Source organism: Parasteatoda tepidariorum, chromosome 1 (assembly GCF_043381705.1).
Source record: "Parasteatoda tepidariorum isolate YZ-2023 chromosome 1, CAS_Ptep_4.0, whole genome shotgun sequence".
NCBI classification, from domain to species: Eukaryota; Metazoa; Arthropoda; class Arachnida; order Araneae; family Theridiidae; genus Parasteatoda; species Parasteatoda tepidariorum.
The window spans coordinates 42,394,452-42,415,374 of record NC_092204.1 but is presented as its reverse complement, the minus strand read 5'-3'; the positions used below and the strand labels follow the sequence as shown (position 1 = coordinate 42,415,374).

The 20,923-nt window shown below is 28.2% G+C and overlaps 1 protein-coding gene across 9 annotated transcripts in view; it reads left to right on the top strand.

Moving 5' to 3' along the window:
* Positions 1 to 20,923, top strand: part of LOC107436145 (GTPase-activating Rap/Ran-GAP domain-like protein 3) — a 563,687-nt gene that overhangs the window by 376,792 nt on the left and 165,972 nt on the right. The window contains exon 1 of one of the 9 annotated variants that reach the window (XM_071179231.1): positions 7,341 to 7,432. The exons of 7 other annotated variants lie outside the window; for them this stretch is intronic. In XM_071179231.1, the coding sequence (XP_071035332.1) occupies positions 7,350 to 7,432 (83 nt within the window). In that variant the 5' untranslated portion in view covers positions 7,341 to 7,349. Of the gene's footprint in view, positions 1 to 7,340; positions 7,433 to 20,923 lie in introns of those variants that run through there. One more of the 9 variants, XM_016047734.3, reaches the window with a different exon arrangement.

Here is a 20,923-nt window from a genome sequence, read left to right as displayed (position 1 = left end):
AAGGTAGTTGCAATTGCACCGATCTTCAGTAGAATATCTGCACCGCTATTCAGACGACTTTTGGCAACAAAACCACTTACCTGAACCAATCCGAGCATGAGTTCGGCTCATTAGGACGGTATGCTGGACAAACATTTACCAGGCAGTGATACTTAAATTTAAAAAAAAAAACATCATTGTAGTGTAAGCCTGGTAAATTTATACCGAGCAGTGGCACTTAACCTTAAGAAAAACGCTAGAGTGGGGTACACAGGGCAGTGCACCTATCTTCGGTTAAATATCTCTGATTATCAAAACTGAAAAAGATATAAATTATAAAAAGTCACATGAGCTGAACCAACTCTGTAATTGGTCGAAGTTTGCTTTTTTACAGTTTCAAAAGAAGCGTCTGTTCGGAGTAATAAGCACTAACGAATTTAAAAGTTCAAATTTTACTTCTTAAAATTAAATTGAAAGCAAAAACTTTTAAAGTAGCGTTCGAATCGTAAAGATTGATGAAATCCTTCGCACTAAAATCAGTCCATATTGAGGTAAACAAAACCAGAACCTTATTTAAAAATTCATAAAATAAAAGAAAATTCATCTTAACCTAGGTCCACCACATTCCGTGGTCTATTTTATCTGAATACCTTTTTAATTCCATTTTAAATCTTTTGCAAAAAGTATTAAATTTTGATTTAAAAAAAAATGGCTGTGATTACTTGAAAATTTCGATATTATGATTCGTTTACCATATCTATAAAAAGCTGAATTACCTTTATAAGCACATGCCTTAAATGTCTTCGTATTCTCCAACGAAATATTTATGTAATGATCATATGTTGGTAAATTTCTTAAAGAATCAATCTATATGAAGGTCTGACGTAATACTGAATACGAGATCTATAGTTATTAATTATTTTCAGTGAATCATATGACTACCTTTCTACAACAAGTTTCATTTGTGTGGCAGGCAACGGATTACAAAGGAAGGTTTATTTGGAAGCCTAACAAATACCGCACCATCATATTGTTTGTTTGTACTGTTTACAATTTTTAAATTTTTTTACCAATAAATATAGCCTTCTTATTCAATTCATCATTCTTCTCAAACACATTTTGCACTAATTTAGCACGGCAAATTATATGTGGGCTAAGTTTTTAAAAATCATTCCTAATGAAAACATAAAGTAATACAGAAACTTAACGCTAGATTTGATGTTTTCTTTAAATTATTTATCGTGAGTCAGGATTTTATGCTCCACAATAATAACAATGGTGAAATAATTCATTTACTCAATTTAAATCGTGGTTGATCGGGTAAAAAATACAAAACTTCCTTCGTCTGAAAAGAAAGTAGACGGAAAAGTTGAAGTTGGAAATTATGTATTAATGACACTTGACCTTTTTTTTATGAAAACTTGTTCAACACCAGGTATCGGTGCTTACGCTATCGCTTCTTAATGACTAAAAAAAATGAGACCAAACGAAATTTTGATGAACTGGAAGAAAATTGTGATTCATCGAACTTGTCTCAAACAGAAAAACCATGAAAAATAAGGAAAACTACTCTTTCACAAATACTCCATGCCATAAATCACATTCTGATGGCTAAGCTATTTATTAAAATCAATGATGATGTCGTTTAAGAGCATTTTTATTATTTATTCCATTTTTTTTTCTTTATGCTTTCCCACCAACACTTCGCTTCACCCTCCTCTTATTATTTAAATGACTGATGACTGCTGGCATGGAGAAAATATTTTTAAAGGAATATTTTTTCTTCTTCGTGATAGTAAAATATAAAAAAATGGTTCCGATGTTGTCAATTCCTGCTACCTATTTTAGATCCATCAGATATGATTAATTTAGAAATTGTCGATATTGGATGTTTGGTTTTATTTGTTTGGTTCTTCCTTAGCTATTTATTCTGAAAGAAGAACAAAAATAAATATTTAGAGTACCAATATTTATAAAAAAAAAGTTTTTTATAAAGTTGGTAATGAAACAGCGAAATAATGATGAGTCATTTTTTTTCTTTCGATTTGTTTTGATGCATGGTATTCTGAAAAAAGCTAATACACTTTAAAACTGAGCATGGTAAAGGGTTCTTCTATAAGTTTAGTAAATAGTTAATAATCATAAAATTTTTCTGTTTAAGTTCCTATTTGGCACTTAAGGCATTTTTAATCATTTGGCACTTTTGGCACTTAAGATAACTTCAAATGAATAATCCCAAGAACATGATGCGGAAAGATACACATGATTATAAAAACTACATTAAATAGAAAAAAAAGTGAGGAAGGTAATAAAAGTTGACGTGCTACGTCAAAAATATACGCCTATTCCATAGATTCGTCTGACTTGAATGAGGGAAATAATAATTTGAAATAGAAAATTTAAGATTGCTAACGAAAATGGACCCTTGGTGCTCTGAAATCTTGTTTTATTCATATTAATATCTAACCCCTTGTTAATGACATGAGTTTCCCACAATTTCTCTATGCGCGTCGATAAAAATTCTGCTCTGATTTGCCTTTCTCGGCCGCTGCCTTTTTTCACTCGACCATTCCAGTTTTTTAAGCCTTTATTTATTTTTCATTTTCTGTTTCAGTCGAATACTATGAATTATTTAGTTTTTTTTTCACCTTTACTTTCCATTTTTATTTGGCAACTTTATATTTTCTATTTCAAATCACCTATGGTTTCCTCATTCATGTCCGGCGAGTCTGGAAAATGGGCATCTATTTTTGTGCACTCGAAACATGCCAGCTTTTATTACCATCTTCTTTTTTTATGAAACCAATGAAGTTTGTACTATCAATCAGATAACTTTTCTATGCTCCCCAAATTCTGGCTCTTTTTAAAATCCGTTAACATTTGTATTTGCTATGTTATTATTGGGCTTTGTCTTGTCCTCCGCAATCAGGAAAGGCTAAGAAGATCTAACGTGAATCAATTTTTTTTGGTCCTCTTAACATTTTATGACATCATGGTATCATCTTTATTTCTCTTTTTACTTCTTCTATCGGGTTAGATTTGTTCTTTCTAACTTTGATTTGTTGTAATCGAAAATCAAACAAAAATTTTTGAGACAGTTAATTATTATAATGAAAAAGCATAATTATAATTAAAACAAAGTACAGAACATAATGCAACAATAAGTATGTTTAAAACATAATAAAAAACACTTTTTTGGAGGTATGAATTATTTGCTTTAAACCTTCCAATGCTTCCTAACTTATAGCTCATTTTTTTTAGCTTTTTATTGTCCCCACGAGAAAAGAATTTCCGTTCAAAAGTTTTTAAACATCATTAAGTTTTGGCATCATTATTCTTGGGATTTTTATATCTTTGCAGCAGGTAGAGACGTTCTCAGTCAACAAAGATAAAAAAAAAATTCTATGTCACCACTGAAGTTTAGAAATCAGCTATTCAGAAGATTATCTAGGTAAAACCCAGATTTACTCGGATGATCCACTTAAGTACCAAACAATTTGTTTCATTTCTCAAATTATCTAGGTAATGTGAAAACCACCTAGTTAATTAGTCCATTACCCCAACTAGGAAAAATAAAATAAAATTTCTGGTAGTATGAAGGTGCATGGTAGGGGTGAACAACAACAATATTTCCGCGTTCTTAAATTATGGAATTTTATATTTTTTTTCAATCCAAAACTACGATTTACTGTAAACAAACCCTTTAATTGATAAAAACATTCATCAACCGCCTTAAGCACTGTAATACCAAAAATCAAACAGTTTAAAATATTATTATTATTAAGCAAATTGAATTTATGTCATTAATTTATTTCTCGTACCTAAAGAATTAAGACAAAACAATCAACATTATAGTCGATCAAATGAGAGAAATTTTGAACTTAAACAGTACGTTATTCGTTAATGTGCAATTTACCTATGCGAAAAGCAGAAAACACTTGATTCTGCACTTTGACGGTTCAAATCAGTTAATCTTGAGATTATCTAGGTGATGTGCACTTTAACGGAGCAAATCAGTTAATCTTCAGATTATCTAGGTGATGTGCACTTTGACGGAGCAAATCAGTTAATCTTCAGGTTATCTAGGTGACATCATTTGGGGAAAAAAATTAACTTTTAAAATAAGATTGGGGGTACCTCACTTGGGAATTTCATCGTTTCTGTCAAGTAAATCATGGTATAAATCATGCTCCACAGTAGTAAAGTTTAATTGGTTAGATAAAGTCAACATATATACTTGATAAAAGTCAAAAACTCTAAAAATTTAGCTAAATAACAATCATTATCTGAAAAAGAGCCTTCCTTGATGTAACATGTTATATCCATTAACAAAATTTAAAAACAACTCAGAAAATCTTTTATTCATCTTATCATTTGCAATATCAAGAAAAAAATATGGCTGAGAACAATTTTTCCTAAAAAGTTATTAAATAAATTATTTAATGATTTGTACTATTGGAAATTTGAAACTTTTCTTTTTTACAACTTCATTTTATTCCGATATCTGGAAGATGTATAATGAGAGACATTTCACATGCTAATTTTAAAATAGACTGTTATAAAATAGACTGTTATTTTGTAGCGTGTTTGCTTAATTTTGAATTATTTTGTCTCTAATAACTTATAAACCTCCTTAAAAATTTAACTATATTTTAAATAAAATTTGAATTTCTCTCTCTATTAAATTCATAAGATTTTAATATCTTTTAAAAGCTGAAAATAATTAATAGATGATGTGAATAGTAAACATGCAAAATATTTTTTATTCAAGAAAAAAATGGAACATTCTGTATTTTGTGTGTTAAATTTGATACACACTTTTATTGAGATACATGATAATTTTTTTTTATAACTGGTTTGACATAGAAAGGTAATTTATAATCTTCACTAGGAATTATAATAATTTAAGAAGAAAAACGGCAGCTATTTTATGACATAATACAATTCTCTTTTAGTGCTGCCATCTGTATTTTCTCACTTGAACGCGAAGTATAATAATTTATATCTATGCATTTCTTATAAAATATTTATGTATGATGATTTATCTTATTGTTTTTTAACAAGATATAGTAATCAATTACATTAATTACATCAGTGACAATAGTAACTCGTCAGTAAACACGCTTTTTCAGTTTTTTAGATTAATTATTTTATAAAGAAAATTATTTTATAGTAATTTCTTTATTCTGTTTTCTTTTTAGTAACGAAAGTGCTATAATATTAAAATTATTTATTATAAATGTTAAAAAATAATTAAAAAATAAATTATTGATTCCACTTATATAAAAAAATAAAAAATTATTTGCATGTATCATCCGATTTAATAAATTAGTATAATTATATATTTTGACCTAAATATTTTTAGTTAGTCATATTGTTTATAATTTTTTTTCTAAATACTATTTTTAAATAAATTAGTACGGCTAAAATAATTAACATGCAATAGCTTAATTTAAAAAAAATTACTAGAACAAAATATTACATGAAATTTTTATATTAATATTAGAATAGATATCCCATCACTATTCTTTATAAAATTATAATACATAATTTTAACCCACTTTCTTAAACTACCATACAGGAATATTTTTCTGTTAGCTTAAAAGGAACATATTTGCTGCATTAAAAAATTTTTAGAAATTAGTCNTTTTTTTTTTTTTTTTTTTTTTTTAAATTTTCATTTAGTATCAATTTATTATTTTCTTTTACTAAATAAATCATACAATTCCGCAAAAATACATGGAAATATTTTTTTGTCAATTAAAAATTAATTTTCAGAACAGCTACTTTTTAATATCAATATTTCTTACTTTAATAAACAACTTTGAATTATTTTCTTCAATTAAGGGAATCAAATTTCCAGTGTAACATACATGTGAAAAATAAACTTGTGGAAAAAAAGATATTTTGGACTACATAGTCGATAAAATATTTGCGTACTAACTTTTCAATTTTTATGAATGTTTTCATTGTTTCTAAAACGTAGTTATCTAGTCATTTATATATATTTTAAAAGAAAAATATCTTATTTGAATATTTTAGGGAAATAGTACACATAAGGAAGTTATTATTTTTTTATCAAAATAATAGCCTCTAGGGTTTATTAAGTGTATGCCTTCAGAACATGCTTTTTGTAAAACGATGCGTGTAAATTCAAAGACGTTTTTAACAACAATTTTTAATCGCTCCTTATTTAATTTATTGCTTCATTTATTGCTTTTTATTGCTTCAGCGGATAAAAATCAGTTTCAAAGGAAAGTTCTATGTAGCTTATTTATAAAAATTAATTCTTTTTATCATGAAAATTTAGTTCATAAATGTAAATGTGAGAATTATTTCATTTTTCGCAAATTAAAGCTTTCAGGAGAAAAAATATTTCTACAATGTCTTATAACAAATCAATTATAGCCATTTTCTCTGCTTATATTTAATGGAGATTGAGAAAAATTTAAAGATACAAATGGAAATATAACTGAAAAATTTTATCTCTCTACAATCTCAATCTTTAAAATATATTTTTGTGTAATATATAAAAACATTATAATCAAAAAAATTTCCTATGAGCAAGGGAAACTTGTGTAAAAGATCTTTAACACGTTCACGCCGGGGTGACCCACCGGTGGGTCACGCTAGATTGCCTTGGCAGTGCACCGGAGTAAAAACTGGTAACAATAAATTTCATTTTTTAGTTTTTTTTTCCACGGAATAATAAAAATCCATAAAAATCCATTGTTTTTAACGGATGCAATTTTTATATTGAATTGCTTCTTCGCCGTGTTAAATTTCCTTACAGTGAATTGTTATTGTTGAGAATAGATTAACTCCTCCCGAATATTATCTAATATTGAAATAGTTCTTCTAACAGTATTTTCTCTTTTCCCGTACCAGCATTTTCACTTTTCCCGGCAAGTTGTCCGCACACGTGTTAAAACGCTGCCACTAGAAAACAAGTAATTCTTCTATTAAATAAAATAATAAAATAAGACATTTCAAATTCATAATAGACAATTTTATTAAACAGTAAATAATTTCAAGAAAGTTTTTTAGTTTTTCTGGAGGAAAAAAAAGGATATTTCTTTAAATATAGTATTTTTGGATGGTTTAAATCTTATTTATTCTTAAATTACCTATATAGAAATAATTTTGTTTGACTTCACTGATTAAAATGAACGACAGAAAAATAATGTTCTAAATAAGCTAGCTTAAAGAAATAAATGCATTTTTCTTACAGTAAAAAATTACTCTTGTTCACGCCTCGTAGAGAAATTAAAAACCTTTGATAAGATTCATATCTTATCAATGCTAATTGAACACGTGAGTTTAACAATATGTTTCTGCTCTTCTAAAACTAATCATTTCATTTTTCGCGAATGAACAGAAAGCAGCGATGGCTATCTCTTACTATCAAGAAACCGAGAACAATGACTTCAACAATTTGGTACGATTTTCAAAGGTAAGTTAATCAGCTGAATTCTCATAGGAAAGATAAATATTTCTTTTTTTTTCATGAAACTAAGTAACAATTTTTCATGTTTGAAGTCATTAAAGTACTATAGTTTCGTTAAAGAAACTGGTGTTGTGCCAAATATAGTCACACTAGTACACAAAAAGAAGAAAGAAAGAAATTTTTGTCGTTTTAAGACTTGGATAATTGTCAAGTTGGATATACTCCAATTTAGATTGAAAATTGTAGATTAATCATTAAGGAAAGCATATCTGCAATTATAGTTTTGGATCATATTCATATCCTGGATGTCATATATCTTAAATGCATTTATATCATTTGTAATCTTTCGAATATAATGAATATTTCACAGATAAATGGAATACTTTTTCTATTATTTTTTCATTATTTTTACTTTTAATTATTATTTATTATTATTAGTTTTTTATGATTTTTTTAGTGTTCAATTAATTATATTCACACTTTTACTCACAACTTCTGTTTACTACTTAGTTTAGAATGCATATAACTTCGAAACCATCTCAGCCTTCCTACAAAACTTACCTGCTTAAAACGGTCAACTTAACCGCTGGCCAACATAACTGCTTCGTTGTGATTTGCTTTTAGTTCCTTAAGAGGACAACTATAAAGTGAAAGAAAGTCTTTATAGCAAATTCTCTTCAGCTACATTAGCAAATTAAAATTTAATGTCCCCAAAAACTCAGTTCAGATAAAATAAGAGTATATTTTGAAGTTTAAAATGCTTTTTTTTTTTTTCAAAATATAAAATTGTGGAACAAAAATTAGCGGGATTAATTGCCGTGATGGAAATAGGAAGTAATATAGTCACAATTTGTTTATAATTTGGTATTTTGAAAGAAAAAAAATAGCACTTAAAATAATTTGGCATAATGCGTTTCTCTTGTAGTAATGCGACCTCTTAGTAAGAACTATGGTGACGAAGAAAATATTGCATGAGTTGGAGTTCTGAAAAAATGTTTCTAGACCTCGACTTCGATTAGTTAGAGTAGTGTATTGTTCGTAGAAATTTACCTTACCCTTAAATGTTGTCGTCTCGCTAATTTGCAATCCAGCAGCTTCTAAGGACTCCCCCTTTCTCTCTCTCTTTTTTTTTTTCTTTCTTTTTGTGGAGTTTTCTTTTTGGCTGTAATGGGTCGAAATTATAATGCAAGCTTTTATGAAAGGAAAAAAAATGTTTTCCAAATTAAAAAAAAAATCTAGAATCAATTCTTTTTATTATAATTTTTTATTTATTTATTTAATAAAATGATAAAAAGGGAAGTGGTAGTTAAAAGCCGCTGGATAGGAAAATCGCTGCCGGGTTCAAGTACTCGATGAAAATTAAATCTTTTCGCTTACCGGCTCTGGATATCTGGTAAAAGTTGGATTATTACGCGGTTGGAATTCAGTGTACCTACCTGGTATTATAACATTTATGCAAAACGATCTAAAAATCGTGTATCTTTCTATTGAATAAATATTTTACAAGATCTACACAAAAAGAAAAAAAAGCGTGCTTTAATTTTTTAGTATGTTTAAAAAAGATTTAAAAAAGAAATTTTTCATGACTTTTTAGATATAGAATGAAAAACGTAAAGCTTTGATACGAAGGGGAGACATTTGCTGAAAGTGGACTTTGTAATTATTTAACTTCTCATTTGATTTACTTAAAATTCCATTAGCTTTTATTCAAAAGTTTCAAAATAGTTTAATACAATTACGAGATATTAAAGAAAAAATTATTTAACTATCAGGGTTTAATTTTTAATCATTTAGTAATTAAAAACGTAATTTACGTAACTTTTCTGATATAGATCTAAACGGATAACGATCTAAGCACAATCTCTTGATCTTTTCGATACTCGGGCGGGGGATTTTTTCTTATAGCCAAACATGATGTAAAATTCATATAGTGGTTTTGCTTCCCTTAATGTTACGATCCGTATCCTAGTTACTTTAAAACCCAAAACATAAAGTAACTCCTCAATCAAGAACTAAGCAAGGGGGAATTTACTCTCATGAAACTTTTTCTCTCAAACTAACACGTGTTTGCATAACACGAGGAAATCCACGAAAACCTCATATGGTCATCTCGACGGTAAAAAAATAAAAAATAAAATATAGAACTTGGGAACTTCAGAACTGGTTTTCTAGCCAAAAGAATAGTTTACAGTTACCAATAACCAATTTTATTTATACATACTTCTTTTGAATATAAACGCGAATATACCTATTAGAAAATGCTTTATTGCACTCTAATTATAAGTTTTTTGTTGACTTATATTAAACTTAAGTTTCTTGTTTTCAAATAAAATCTTTCTAAAAATGTATTTAATAATTTTTATTGAAACAGTCACGCTTCTAGCATTTGCTGTTATTTACTAAGAAATTAATATTTTATAATTTTTAAACTACTAATAACATTAGAATAATTGAAGTATTATTTTTACGTAAATATTTTGTTTGCAACCATAGTCTGTTATACTTCGATAAAACAGAAAGCTTATAAACTCCAACAATAGAAGCAATGCATTTATTCATTTCATGAATTGTTTTGAATTTATTGTGAAGCATGGCATTAATGAGTGTGTCGAAAATAAATGACTGTTACCCGGCTCTGGATATCTAGTAAAATTGGCCGAATCTGGGTACCAGGTCTTAAGACAACATACCGGCCCAGATACCAGGCATTAGGGTCTATTAAATTTACCGGATGCATGGCATTGAAATTCAGCTCTTTTTTATAATGATTTTACACAATTTCAATATTTTTTTCAAATATATATATTTTCATTTTTTTTACTATGCAAAGTATTGTTTTAATTAAAACTCCATTTTATCTAATCGTACACGAAATGAACTATAAAAATTCCCACTCAATTTAAAATTAAGTATAAGCCGGAGTTGCAGTAAGACCACAGAAGTGTCCGCAGAAGAGCAGCGAATCCGCAGGTCTGCTACACAGATAAATTTCTTTGAAAATTTTCTGATAATTAATTAGCATAACTTGAAATATATGTCATAAAACTGTCTATCTGGTGAAAAAAGATATATATTGATTTTCTGCCAAAATGCTCCCATGTCAGTAGATAGTGAAACAGCATATGGGAGAAACAACATTTGTATATCCTTAAGAGTGGTATAGCGCGCTTCTAGTTTAGGCATATTTTCTTAAATTATTATTATTTGAAAGTTTTCTATACGATGAAATCGTAAGTTTCTTAAATACTTCAAGTTTTCCCATTATCTATTTGATGAAAGATGACTCCTTTCGATTTGCGAAGTCGCATAGCATAAACAATTTTCATATATTATTGGATAGGGATAACGTAAGTTTCAAGTTTTCTTTTTTTCGAAACCAAACAGATAAAGAGTGTATCTGCTTTGTAATTTAAAAACTTTCAATAATTATCAAGTCCAATTTAAATCGGTAGATATTATATAAATGATAACAGCGAAAATTTGTGAACTTTAATTTAAACAAAGGCTTTTAAATTAAATTGAAAAACTAATTGCGAGCAAAGAGGCTGTATTAAAGCATAACTCGCAAGATCATAACTTAATCAGATCTTTTAATATTCTATTAAATTTGGAATATTATTGATAAACTTTTATCATATTCTGAAATAATTAGAAAATACACATTTATATGAATGTATTTACTTCTCAATTTCCTTAAAGACAGCTCCATATCACCAACGAAATAAATATGCAATTAAATAATAAATAAAAATATGAAACTAATTGTCTTAAACAATTCGACAATGCATTCTAATGTTCCTTCACGAATTTCTTTGTTTCGAAATATGTCATGATTATATATATATATATATATATCCAATTTATTACAACTTATTTGAGTTTTTATATTTAATTATAAAAAATCAAATCATGTCGGGATTTTTTATACGTATAAGCACTTTTATCTTCCCATGAGCATGTACAAACATTCCCATTCTCTTTAAGAAGCACTATCGGAAAAAATATTATCTGCAAAAAATGCATACAAAAAATTTTCTTAATCTAAGCTATTAATATTTATTTACATGCAAAGAAGCCCATTTTTTTTAAACATGAATAAGTTTGGCCATGCGCAATTAAATTTCTTTCTCACGAAAATACATATTTTAGACTGAAACCTATAGAATTTCAGGTTAAACTACACCGGTCATAGTTGTAGGCTAGTGACAGGAACTAAGCTATCAAAAAATATTATAAAACTAGTCAGTAACTTCTACGTACAGTACAATCGCAAAATGTAATCTAAAAAAGTAGTTTTATGTCGAGTCATAAATTCCTTTTATACGTAGTATAACAGAAGAAGAATATGTTATTTCATTTTTGTACTAAACACTGATTATAAAAGGCGATGGATTCAAATATTTAGAAATACGTTATAGATGCCCATACTTCTATCATTTTCATTTAAATATTTCAAGAACTTTCGAGAATATATTGAAGTATTAAATTTTACCTATAATATTATAAATATTAAATTATTATTAATATTAAATTATTATTCATATTAAATTGTAAACACATACAAGTTAGCGTATGTAGCGAGATTCTTATGAGGAACGTAGCACACATGATGAATTTTTTTACGATTATGGTAACTATAAGGCATGTTCGGAGAGTAAGTACCATTTTACTCAATCGCTTTCGTAGCTGTAGTGTCGGTTTCATGGATGCGAAATTGCGTCTATAAATGATTGTCTGTCCACTGACGCCATTACGCATTGTGTTGTGATTACATGTGTTGGAGAGCGTTCGAAATGATTAAAGCTAAAATAGATTCCACCTTCTGAAATAAAGATTTTGAGTGCAAAGAATGTTAAGCCAGCTAAAATTCGTCATCAACTTACAGAGATTTATGATGAACATGCAATAAGTGATGGAATGGCGAGAAAATGAGTTTGACTACTCAATGATAAATGCGCTAGTGTCCATGGCTACACATGCCCCCAATTTGTTATTGTAACTCAAAACTTTATTCAACAATTTGATTAAAAGCGGTTTGATCACCTGCAGTACAGCCCCATCCTTGCTCCTTCAGATTACTTTCTTCTTGAACTTGAAACTTGTTTTTTGAGAGAAGCGCTTTGACTGTGATGAAGACGCAAAAAACTGCGTTTAGAAGTGACTATCTTCAATGAAGGTATTTTATTTTTGAAGAGAGTACAGACAAGTTAGTTTCACTACGAGAATTTAGTAAATGTCTGGATAATGTGTTAACTATGTAGAAAAATAGTTTTCGAAATGCTTTTGCTTGTAAGAACAAACTTTATTTGAAAAGGAAAAAAAAACATTTTGAAGCTAGTTTTTCCAGAACAGTATGTACTTTCTGGACCTGCCTCCGTGTATGAAGAAACTGCGTAATTCTGATACGAATATCACTGAAAGCTGCAAATAGATTTTGTTGGAAGTTTTTGTATTTCACTGATTATATTAAGTATCCAAATTTCTCTTCATGATGTTATTATTCGTTACAAACATAACTTCACATTTCATCAATATATCTTTCTTTTAAATAAGACTAAACAGTAGGAATATCAGGGAATAACAAGAAACACGAGTTTGTTTTGTTTCAGCATGATGTGAAAAGTTTCTATTTTCACTATTCATAACTTTTAGGTTATTTACAAAATAAGTTTACCTTTAAATTAAATTATTTTAAATAAATTTGACTTTATTATAAATATTAAATTGCATTTATTTATGATAAGCTTTAATTTATTGCATATTTCTGTTTAAACCAACCTTCGTGAAATTTGAAATTAATTGAAATGAAACATAATTAATTCTCTAACCCTGCGAATTCTCCTCCGTAACACACACACATTCACTCCAAATCTTACCATTCTAATTAATCACAAGTTACTCTAAATTCCTTTTGACATCACAATCAATCATTAAGTCCAAGAAAAACCTCCGTGTCTCGTGTACCAACAGACATTTATTCTAGACCTCTAACAACCCTAAGTCCCATTCATCAGAATTCTAGAATTCTTTTCTTTTTTTCTTATCTTAATTACACGACAATCATTCAGTGGTGAAGAAGGATTTCTATTTTATTCTTCTTCGATGCCTTAAGAGAACATTGCCGAATGAAACTCAGAGTAATGATTGATGATTTGATGTCCATTTCAATTTGCATTCGAATTATTAGAGATGTTGGATTTAATATTAGGCACGCAGGAAAGTCAATGGTGTAAAATAAATTATATATAAAGTTTCAAACACCTTTGAATTGTAAAATTAATCTTTAAAACAAGTGATTTTAATTTAATTTTCTGACAACAATCATTTGCCTTTTAGTAGAAATGTTGTCATTGATTACTTTAAATGGATAATCTTCAATCCTCTTACATTATTATGATTTAATTTAATGTTAAATTTAAATATTGATATTAGCAATTTAATTTTTTTCGCATCTTAACCTTTTGACGCAGAATTTTTAGTGAACATATTTTTTATTACTGTTAATGTGGGTTAAGATAAATGGAAAATGTTACTTTTATCATTTTAATAATTTATTAAACACCAGTGTCTTTTTCGGCATCTCACTTAAAACCTTCTAAACACGGCTCACTTCCAAACACTGGTTTTAAATTTGCACTTATTTACAATTATTACTAATAAGAGAAACTAAGAGAAACAGTTACTCGCCATTGAAATTTCTTGAATTTGTAAAATCAATTATTGATAAGTTGTTGAATATGTACGAGGAAAAAATCAAACTAATTTATTTTTGGATTTTATATTTTTGTACAAATTTAATTCCGATGATTTAGCAATTTTTTTAGTAATTATTAGACTAATTTTTATAATTCGAAAATGCCAACATATATATTTTTATTTATAATTAGTGTGTCAGAAAATATATATGTATATATAAGTGACATCGTTGTCCTATCTGAGTCAAAGGATTAAATAGTGTTCTGAGGATAAACATTTTTCTAATATTTTGCTATTAGATGAACTTGAAACATAGATGAAGTGAAACACAGCACCATGTATACAAATTTAAGTAGTGCTATGATATGATATAACTTGGAACCATATTAAGTTTTAAAAAATTTCAATGATAACACTATAAAGAAAAAGTATCCGGTATCCTATTTGCACTAACTCTGGGGAACTCCAGACATATTTTATTGTGATGTTGGTCTTCATGCAAAAAAAAAAAAAAAAAAAAAAAAAAATGCATTACAAAACGTTAGAATAACGTTTCAGACTTAGTGAGAGATTTGGCATTGTTTTTGCTTACTACGAGCATCAATATAGTGAAGTTTTTGCTAGAATCGCGATTTTCTAATAATTTTCTAAATCTGACATGACAAGCGTGTTCTTGTTCTCGATTTTTTGTTCTTTGACTAAATGATTGGTATTTTTGTTTATTATTTAGATCTTAATAAATTACTCTAAATTGGCTATTATGTAAATTTTTTTGTATCCAAACACGGTTTTAAACTAAGTAAGAAACTTTATGTGGCTTAATAAATGATCCAGATTATTCATTGCGTGTTGCAGCATTAGGCTTTCTTTGATGCCGTTACATCATAGTGTGTACTTATCATGATTTAGTGCTAAACACTTCAGATGTTTTATATAAAGTTTGATATAAAGTTTTAATATCCGCAACAAAAATCTGCAGCAACAGAAGTGTATCCCTAATTCAATTGCTGATTATAAGCTGATGTTAATTCTAGGTTTTAAAAATTTTACTTCGTATTCGGGAAGACAAAACTTCAGAATACTTAATCAGCTCTGCAGCATAAAAAAATTCAATTGAATGTATTGTTTCAAGAACAAAAGTCAGAACGAACGATGAAGTAGTGTTTCAGGTAAACAATAGTCAGTGTGAAGAGCTCGGGTCTATCCCTGATTGGCTTGAAGCCCATTCAGCTTTAGATTTATAAATATAAGAGAAGTAAAAATGAAAAGTTCGTAACGCCTATCACATTGTCTCAATTATGTCATTAACCGTAGTCTCCATGTCCTCTTTGACCAGCAACTGTCTGTTGCTTTAAGTTACTTAGAATAGGGGTCATCTGTAATACGCCAAATATAATCTTATAGTGAAATTTGGCTATAAGCATCATACGGTATAATACATTGAGTTGAGAGAAAAAAATAGAGAAAATAAATGAAGGGTAACTGGTGAAATTAGGGACATTCCATCTATATTTACCTTAAAATAAAAAGTCTTATGTGAATTCTGCATTAATTGTTATTAATAAAATTCAAAATAAAAACATAAACCTAATTCATTAAATTTTTCATAAGTTTATTTTTTCCCATCACGAAGTATTTCTAATTTCAAATATAATGAATATTTTAATATTTGAAAATAAATACAAATTTTAATATTTTCACCATTGAGATTATGTGTGCGCATTGTTGTATAACAAATAAGTTTAAATTCTAAATGTATTTCCAAAGTTTAACAACTTGAATAATATTCTTAGAATGAATTCTATACAACATCCGACAAATCTTTGCAAATGCTTGGCAGCTGACAAAACCAGCTCTATTTATTCTTAAATCTATCCAAACATTAGAATAAGAGTTTATTCTAAATTCTGAAGTTCTAAACTCGACAATGGAAATCGATTCTTCTGGGAGTAAAAGACACAATACCATTCCTTCGGCGAATTTCAACGCCCAAACACATCAAATAGTTTCCAAATTTAACTCTTGTATTAATAAACGAAGATTTTTCTCGGACGAATGCCCTCTCACAAACTCATTTGAAGCGTGTTTCAGTTAAAACATTTTCACGAAGTGAAATGCTATTCCTGGCATTTTCATAACTAGTTTTATGCCATTCATATTAGTGTGAAGATAAGGAAAACATGTTTCTCCGAGTTTCATCTTATTTTAAAAGATGCATCTTATTTTAAGGTACATGTTTTTCCTTTTATCAATTTTCTAACATGTAAACCTTTTACACGAGTATTCGATTCTTCTCTACCCACGAGTATTCAACGAGCATATAACCCTATCACACGAGTATACGAGCATTGGACTAGTATTTTTCTTATTGCTGATGATAGAAATATACCTATAGCATTTAAATTAGCAGACAATTATTTTCTAGTAATATTTAACACTCTGTAAGAAAATGTGTTAATGTATTGTAATAAATATGGTACATGCGTTCAACTAGCATTTTTCAATTCGCTGATGGTAGAAACATGCCTAAGTAAATTAAATGAGCAGATAAATACAGTGGTGGCCAAAAGTGTGGACACTTTTTGAAAGTTTCATGTTTTTCAACTTTGTGTGCTTGTAGAATATATTAATTTTCACTTAAATACAAACGTTTATATATCAAATTGAAGGTAATTTAATGTAAAATTTAATAATAAATACAGTATTACAATATCTGTATTACAAACAAGGTTATGCAACAAATAGTCAGATCTATCTTAGATTTGCATTTTTTTAAAGTGATACTTACACAATCAATACTTAGTAGGATAACCCTTATTTTTTAAGACAGCTTCACAGCGTCTTTTCATCGAGTAAACGAGTGTTTGCAGTTCATCTTTCGTAATCACATGGTGCCAAGAATCAATTACAGCTTCAATAAGTTGTCTTTTATTGGATGGACGTTTTCTTCGTACAAGAATTTTCAAACGTTGCCACAAATTTTCAATTCCATTGAGATCAATGCTGTTTCCTGGCCATGGTAATATATCTATGCCTTTATTTTGAAACCATGCTTCGCATACTTTTCCTGTGTGGCATGGAGCTGAATCCTGCTGAAAAATAAATGGTGCGTTGTTGGAGAAGAGATCCCTGATTGAAGGTATCAATTTTGGTTTCAGTGCAGTTTCGATGTATTTCTTGGCATTCAGGGTGTCACCAGTCACTTGAATTCGGCCCACACCATCTGCAGATATACATGCCCAAATCATGACATTTGTTGGATTTTTAGTAGTTGCTTCAATGCAATCAGGATGAAGCGCTTCACCTACTCTACGTCTCACGTATTTTCTACCATCCCTTCCAAAGAGCAATATTTTACTCTCATCACTCCAGATTACTTGCTTCCATTGATTTTCTGACCATTTAATCTGATCATTTAATGTGTTCTTTTGCCGATTTAACTCGTTTTTCGCGTTGCTTTTGATTTAAATATGTTTTTTTCCTTGGAATTTTAGCTTGTAGTCCAAGTCCTGATAAGCTTCTTCTTATTGTTCTTGAACTTACTGCAATACCAACTGCATTCATTTCACATCTAATGGCATCTGATGACATTTTTCTATCTTGAAGGCATAGCCATTTAATTTTTCTCTCTGTAGTAGCACTTGTGCATTTTTTTAGGCCTGATTTGGCATCCTGAATGCCAAAAAATACATCGAAACTGTCCTGAAACCAAAATTGATACCTTCCATCTCGGATCTCTTCCCCAACAACGAACTGTCCTGAAACCAAAATTGATACCTTCCATCTCGGATCTCTTCCCCAACAACGAACCATTTATTTTTCAGCAGGATTCAGCTCCATGCCACACAGCAAAAGTATGCAAAGCATGGTTTCAAAATAAAGGCATAGATATATTACCATGGCAGGGAAACAGCCCTGATCTCAATCCAATTGAAAATTTGTGGCGACGTTTGAAAATTCTTGTACGAAAAAAACGTCCATCCAATAAAAGGCAACTAAGTGAAGCTATAATTGATTCTTGGCACCATGTGATTACGAAAGATGAACTCCAAACACTCGTTGACTCGATGAAAAGACGCTGTGAAGCTGTCTTAAAAATTAAGGGCTATCCTACAACGTATTGATTGTGTAAGTATCACTTTAAAAAAAAGGCAAATCTAAGATAGATCTTACTATTAATTGCATAACTTTTTTTGTAATACAGATATTGTAATACTGCATTTATTATTATATTCTACATTAAATTACCTTCAATTTGATATGTAAACGTTTGTATTTATGTGAAAATTAATATATTCTACAAGCACACAAAGTTGAAAAACATGAAACTTTCAAAAAGTGTCCACACTTTTGGCCACCACTGTATTTTCCAATTATATTTAACTCTCTCTGGGTGAAAATAAGTCAGAGTTAATCTAATAAAAATGGATATTTCCTTTGACTAACATTTTTCACTTCGCTAATGGTAGAAATATGTCTGAATCAATTAAATGAGCAGATAAATATTTTCCAATTATATTTAACACTTTTTGGGTGAAAATAAGCCAGATTTAATGTTATAAAAATGGGTATTTCCTTTGACTAACATTTTTCACTTCGCTAATGGTAGAAATATGCCTAAAGCTTTTAAATTAATCCATAATTGTTCACAGAAATATTTTACTATCCGGGAAAAGTAAGGAAAAATATTTTGTAAATGGGCAAAACACATTCGACTCTTCGCTAATTGAAAAAATATACCTGAAGCATTTAAATTAACTGACAATTGTTCGCAGTAACATTTAAATATCTCTTTGCTTTGAAAATATGCCTTAAGTGTTTGGATTAGTGATTAGACTAATGTTTTGCTTTTCTTTAAGAAGTAAAATGTGTCTAATGTGTGTATATAAACATTATCGATTGAAAATTATCTTTTCTTTGATGGTTTAAATAATATATCTAACTATTTTGAATGAAAGGGTCAATGACTTCAATTAATCCTTTAAGTTTAATTAATTGAAGTTTTAACCATATATATGTGGAAGAAAAACATTTTTAAATGTCATCTATTTCTCTCCCTCTGTCTCTCTCTCATATATATATATATAGGATGTCCCGAAACGACCGCATAAACTCTGCACAGCTAGATTCCTCGTTGGGAGTACATAAAAACGGCCCAAAGAAGCGTTCCTGTACGATCCATAGTTTACGAGAAAAATACGAAAAACAAAGTGTGACGTCACTGCCGGTGCAAGAAAAAAACACTTAATTGAACACATCAACAGCAGTATATTATGCACAGTTTAAAGCAGATGTTCAAAGTGCCCGCCGTGCATGTCGAGGCAGGCTTGAGCACGCCGTGGATATGTCCAATAAAGTGTTTTTTTTNATATATATATATATATATATATATATATATATATATATATATATATATATATATATATATATATATATATATATATATATATATATATATATATATATATATATATATATATATATATATATATATATATATATATATATATATATATATATATATATATATATATATATATATATATATATATATATATATATATATATATATATATATATATATATATATATATATATATATATATATATATATATATATATATATATATATATATATATATATATATATATATATATATATATATATATATATATATATATATATATATATATATATATATATATATATATATATATATATATATATATATATATATATATATATATATATATATATATATATATATATATATATATATATATATATATATATATATATATATAAAGAGAGCGAAATTTACCTTTTTAATTTACCGTAGTATCACAGACAGGATTATTCATAGGATCATGTACATGAAACATCTAAAATTATGATCCGAATGGTGGGAGAGCTAAATGGTGAGAGTCGTTAGCGTCGAAGCCATTTTATTTTCAAGGTTTCATTTCAGCAAATTTATCTTTTAATGAATGAAAAATACAGATAAATAAATAATAAGCATCACCACTTAGTGTTGTCCAATATTATATTGATTTAAAAGTTAGAGAAAAACTCATGTTTGTTAAAAATAATCTAGTGTTAAATCTGCTGATTAATTTACTTAATACTACACGCATAATTTCTTCATTTATCGAGAATTGGATATTTTCTTCCAATTATTTACGTAAAATAAGTTCATATAGTTTAACTAATCCCTAAACTTTAATTTTCAAACAAATATTGATTTAATCCATCAAATCAGTTTAACATACCAAATTAAACATTAGTTTTTTTAATATTTACGTAACGTAACTCAATTAGTCAAGGCGAAAGCATTCAATTTAACTTTAGAGCAACAATAATTTTCCAAATGATATTTTTTTCTCTGAAAACAATAAATTCTCCTTTAAAACTTATTTAAACTTACGTATTCGCTCCGTTACGGTTCTGCCTAAATCCAAGATAGCGAATAAGTAAAAATTCCATAAGTAATGAAGTAAAAATCTAGATTAATATTCAAAAATTTTTTTTCCCTTTATTTCCAATTCTTTCGTAACCGTAAGAAATTAATTATGATTTAGTTTAAGATTAGTACAACATTCAATTTAAATGCAATGTTAAATTTGAATCTTAAGTATCATCAACTACTACTATATTTAATTAATTCTCTTGGGTAAAATACGATTCTTAGCAATTAAAAAAATTACACAAATATAAAAAATAATTAAATTCCGAAATAAATTTGTGAGATATTGCACCTGCTGCTTTCTCTTCAACTAAGTTGCAAAATTTCAAAAACTATA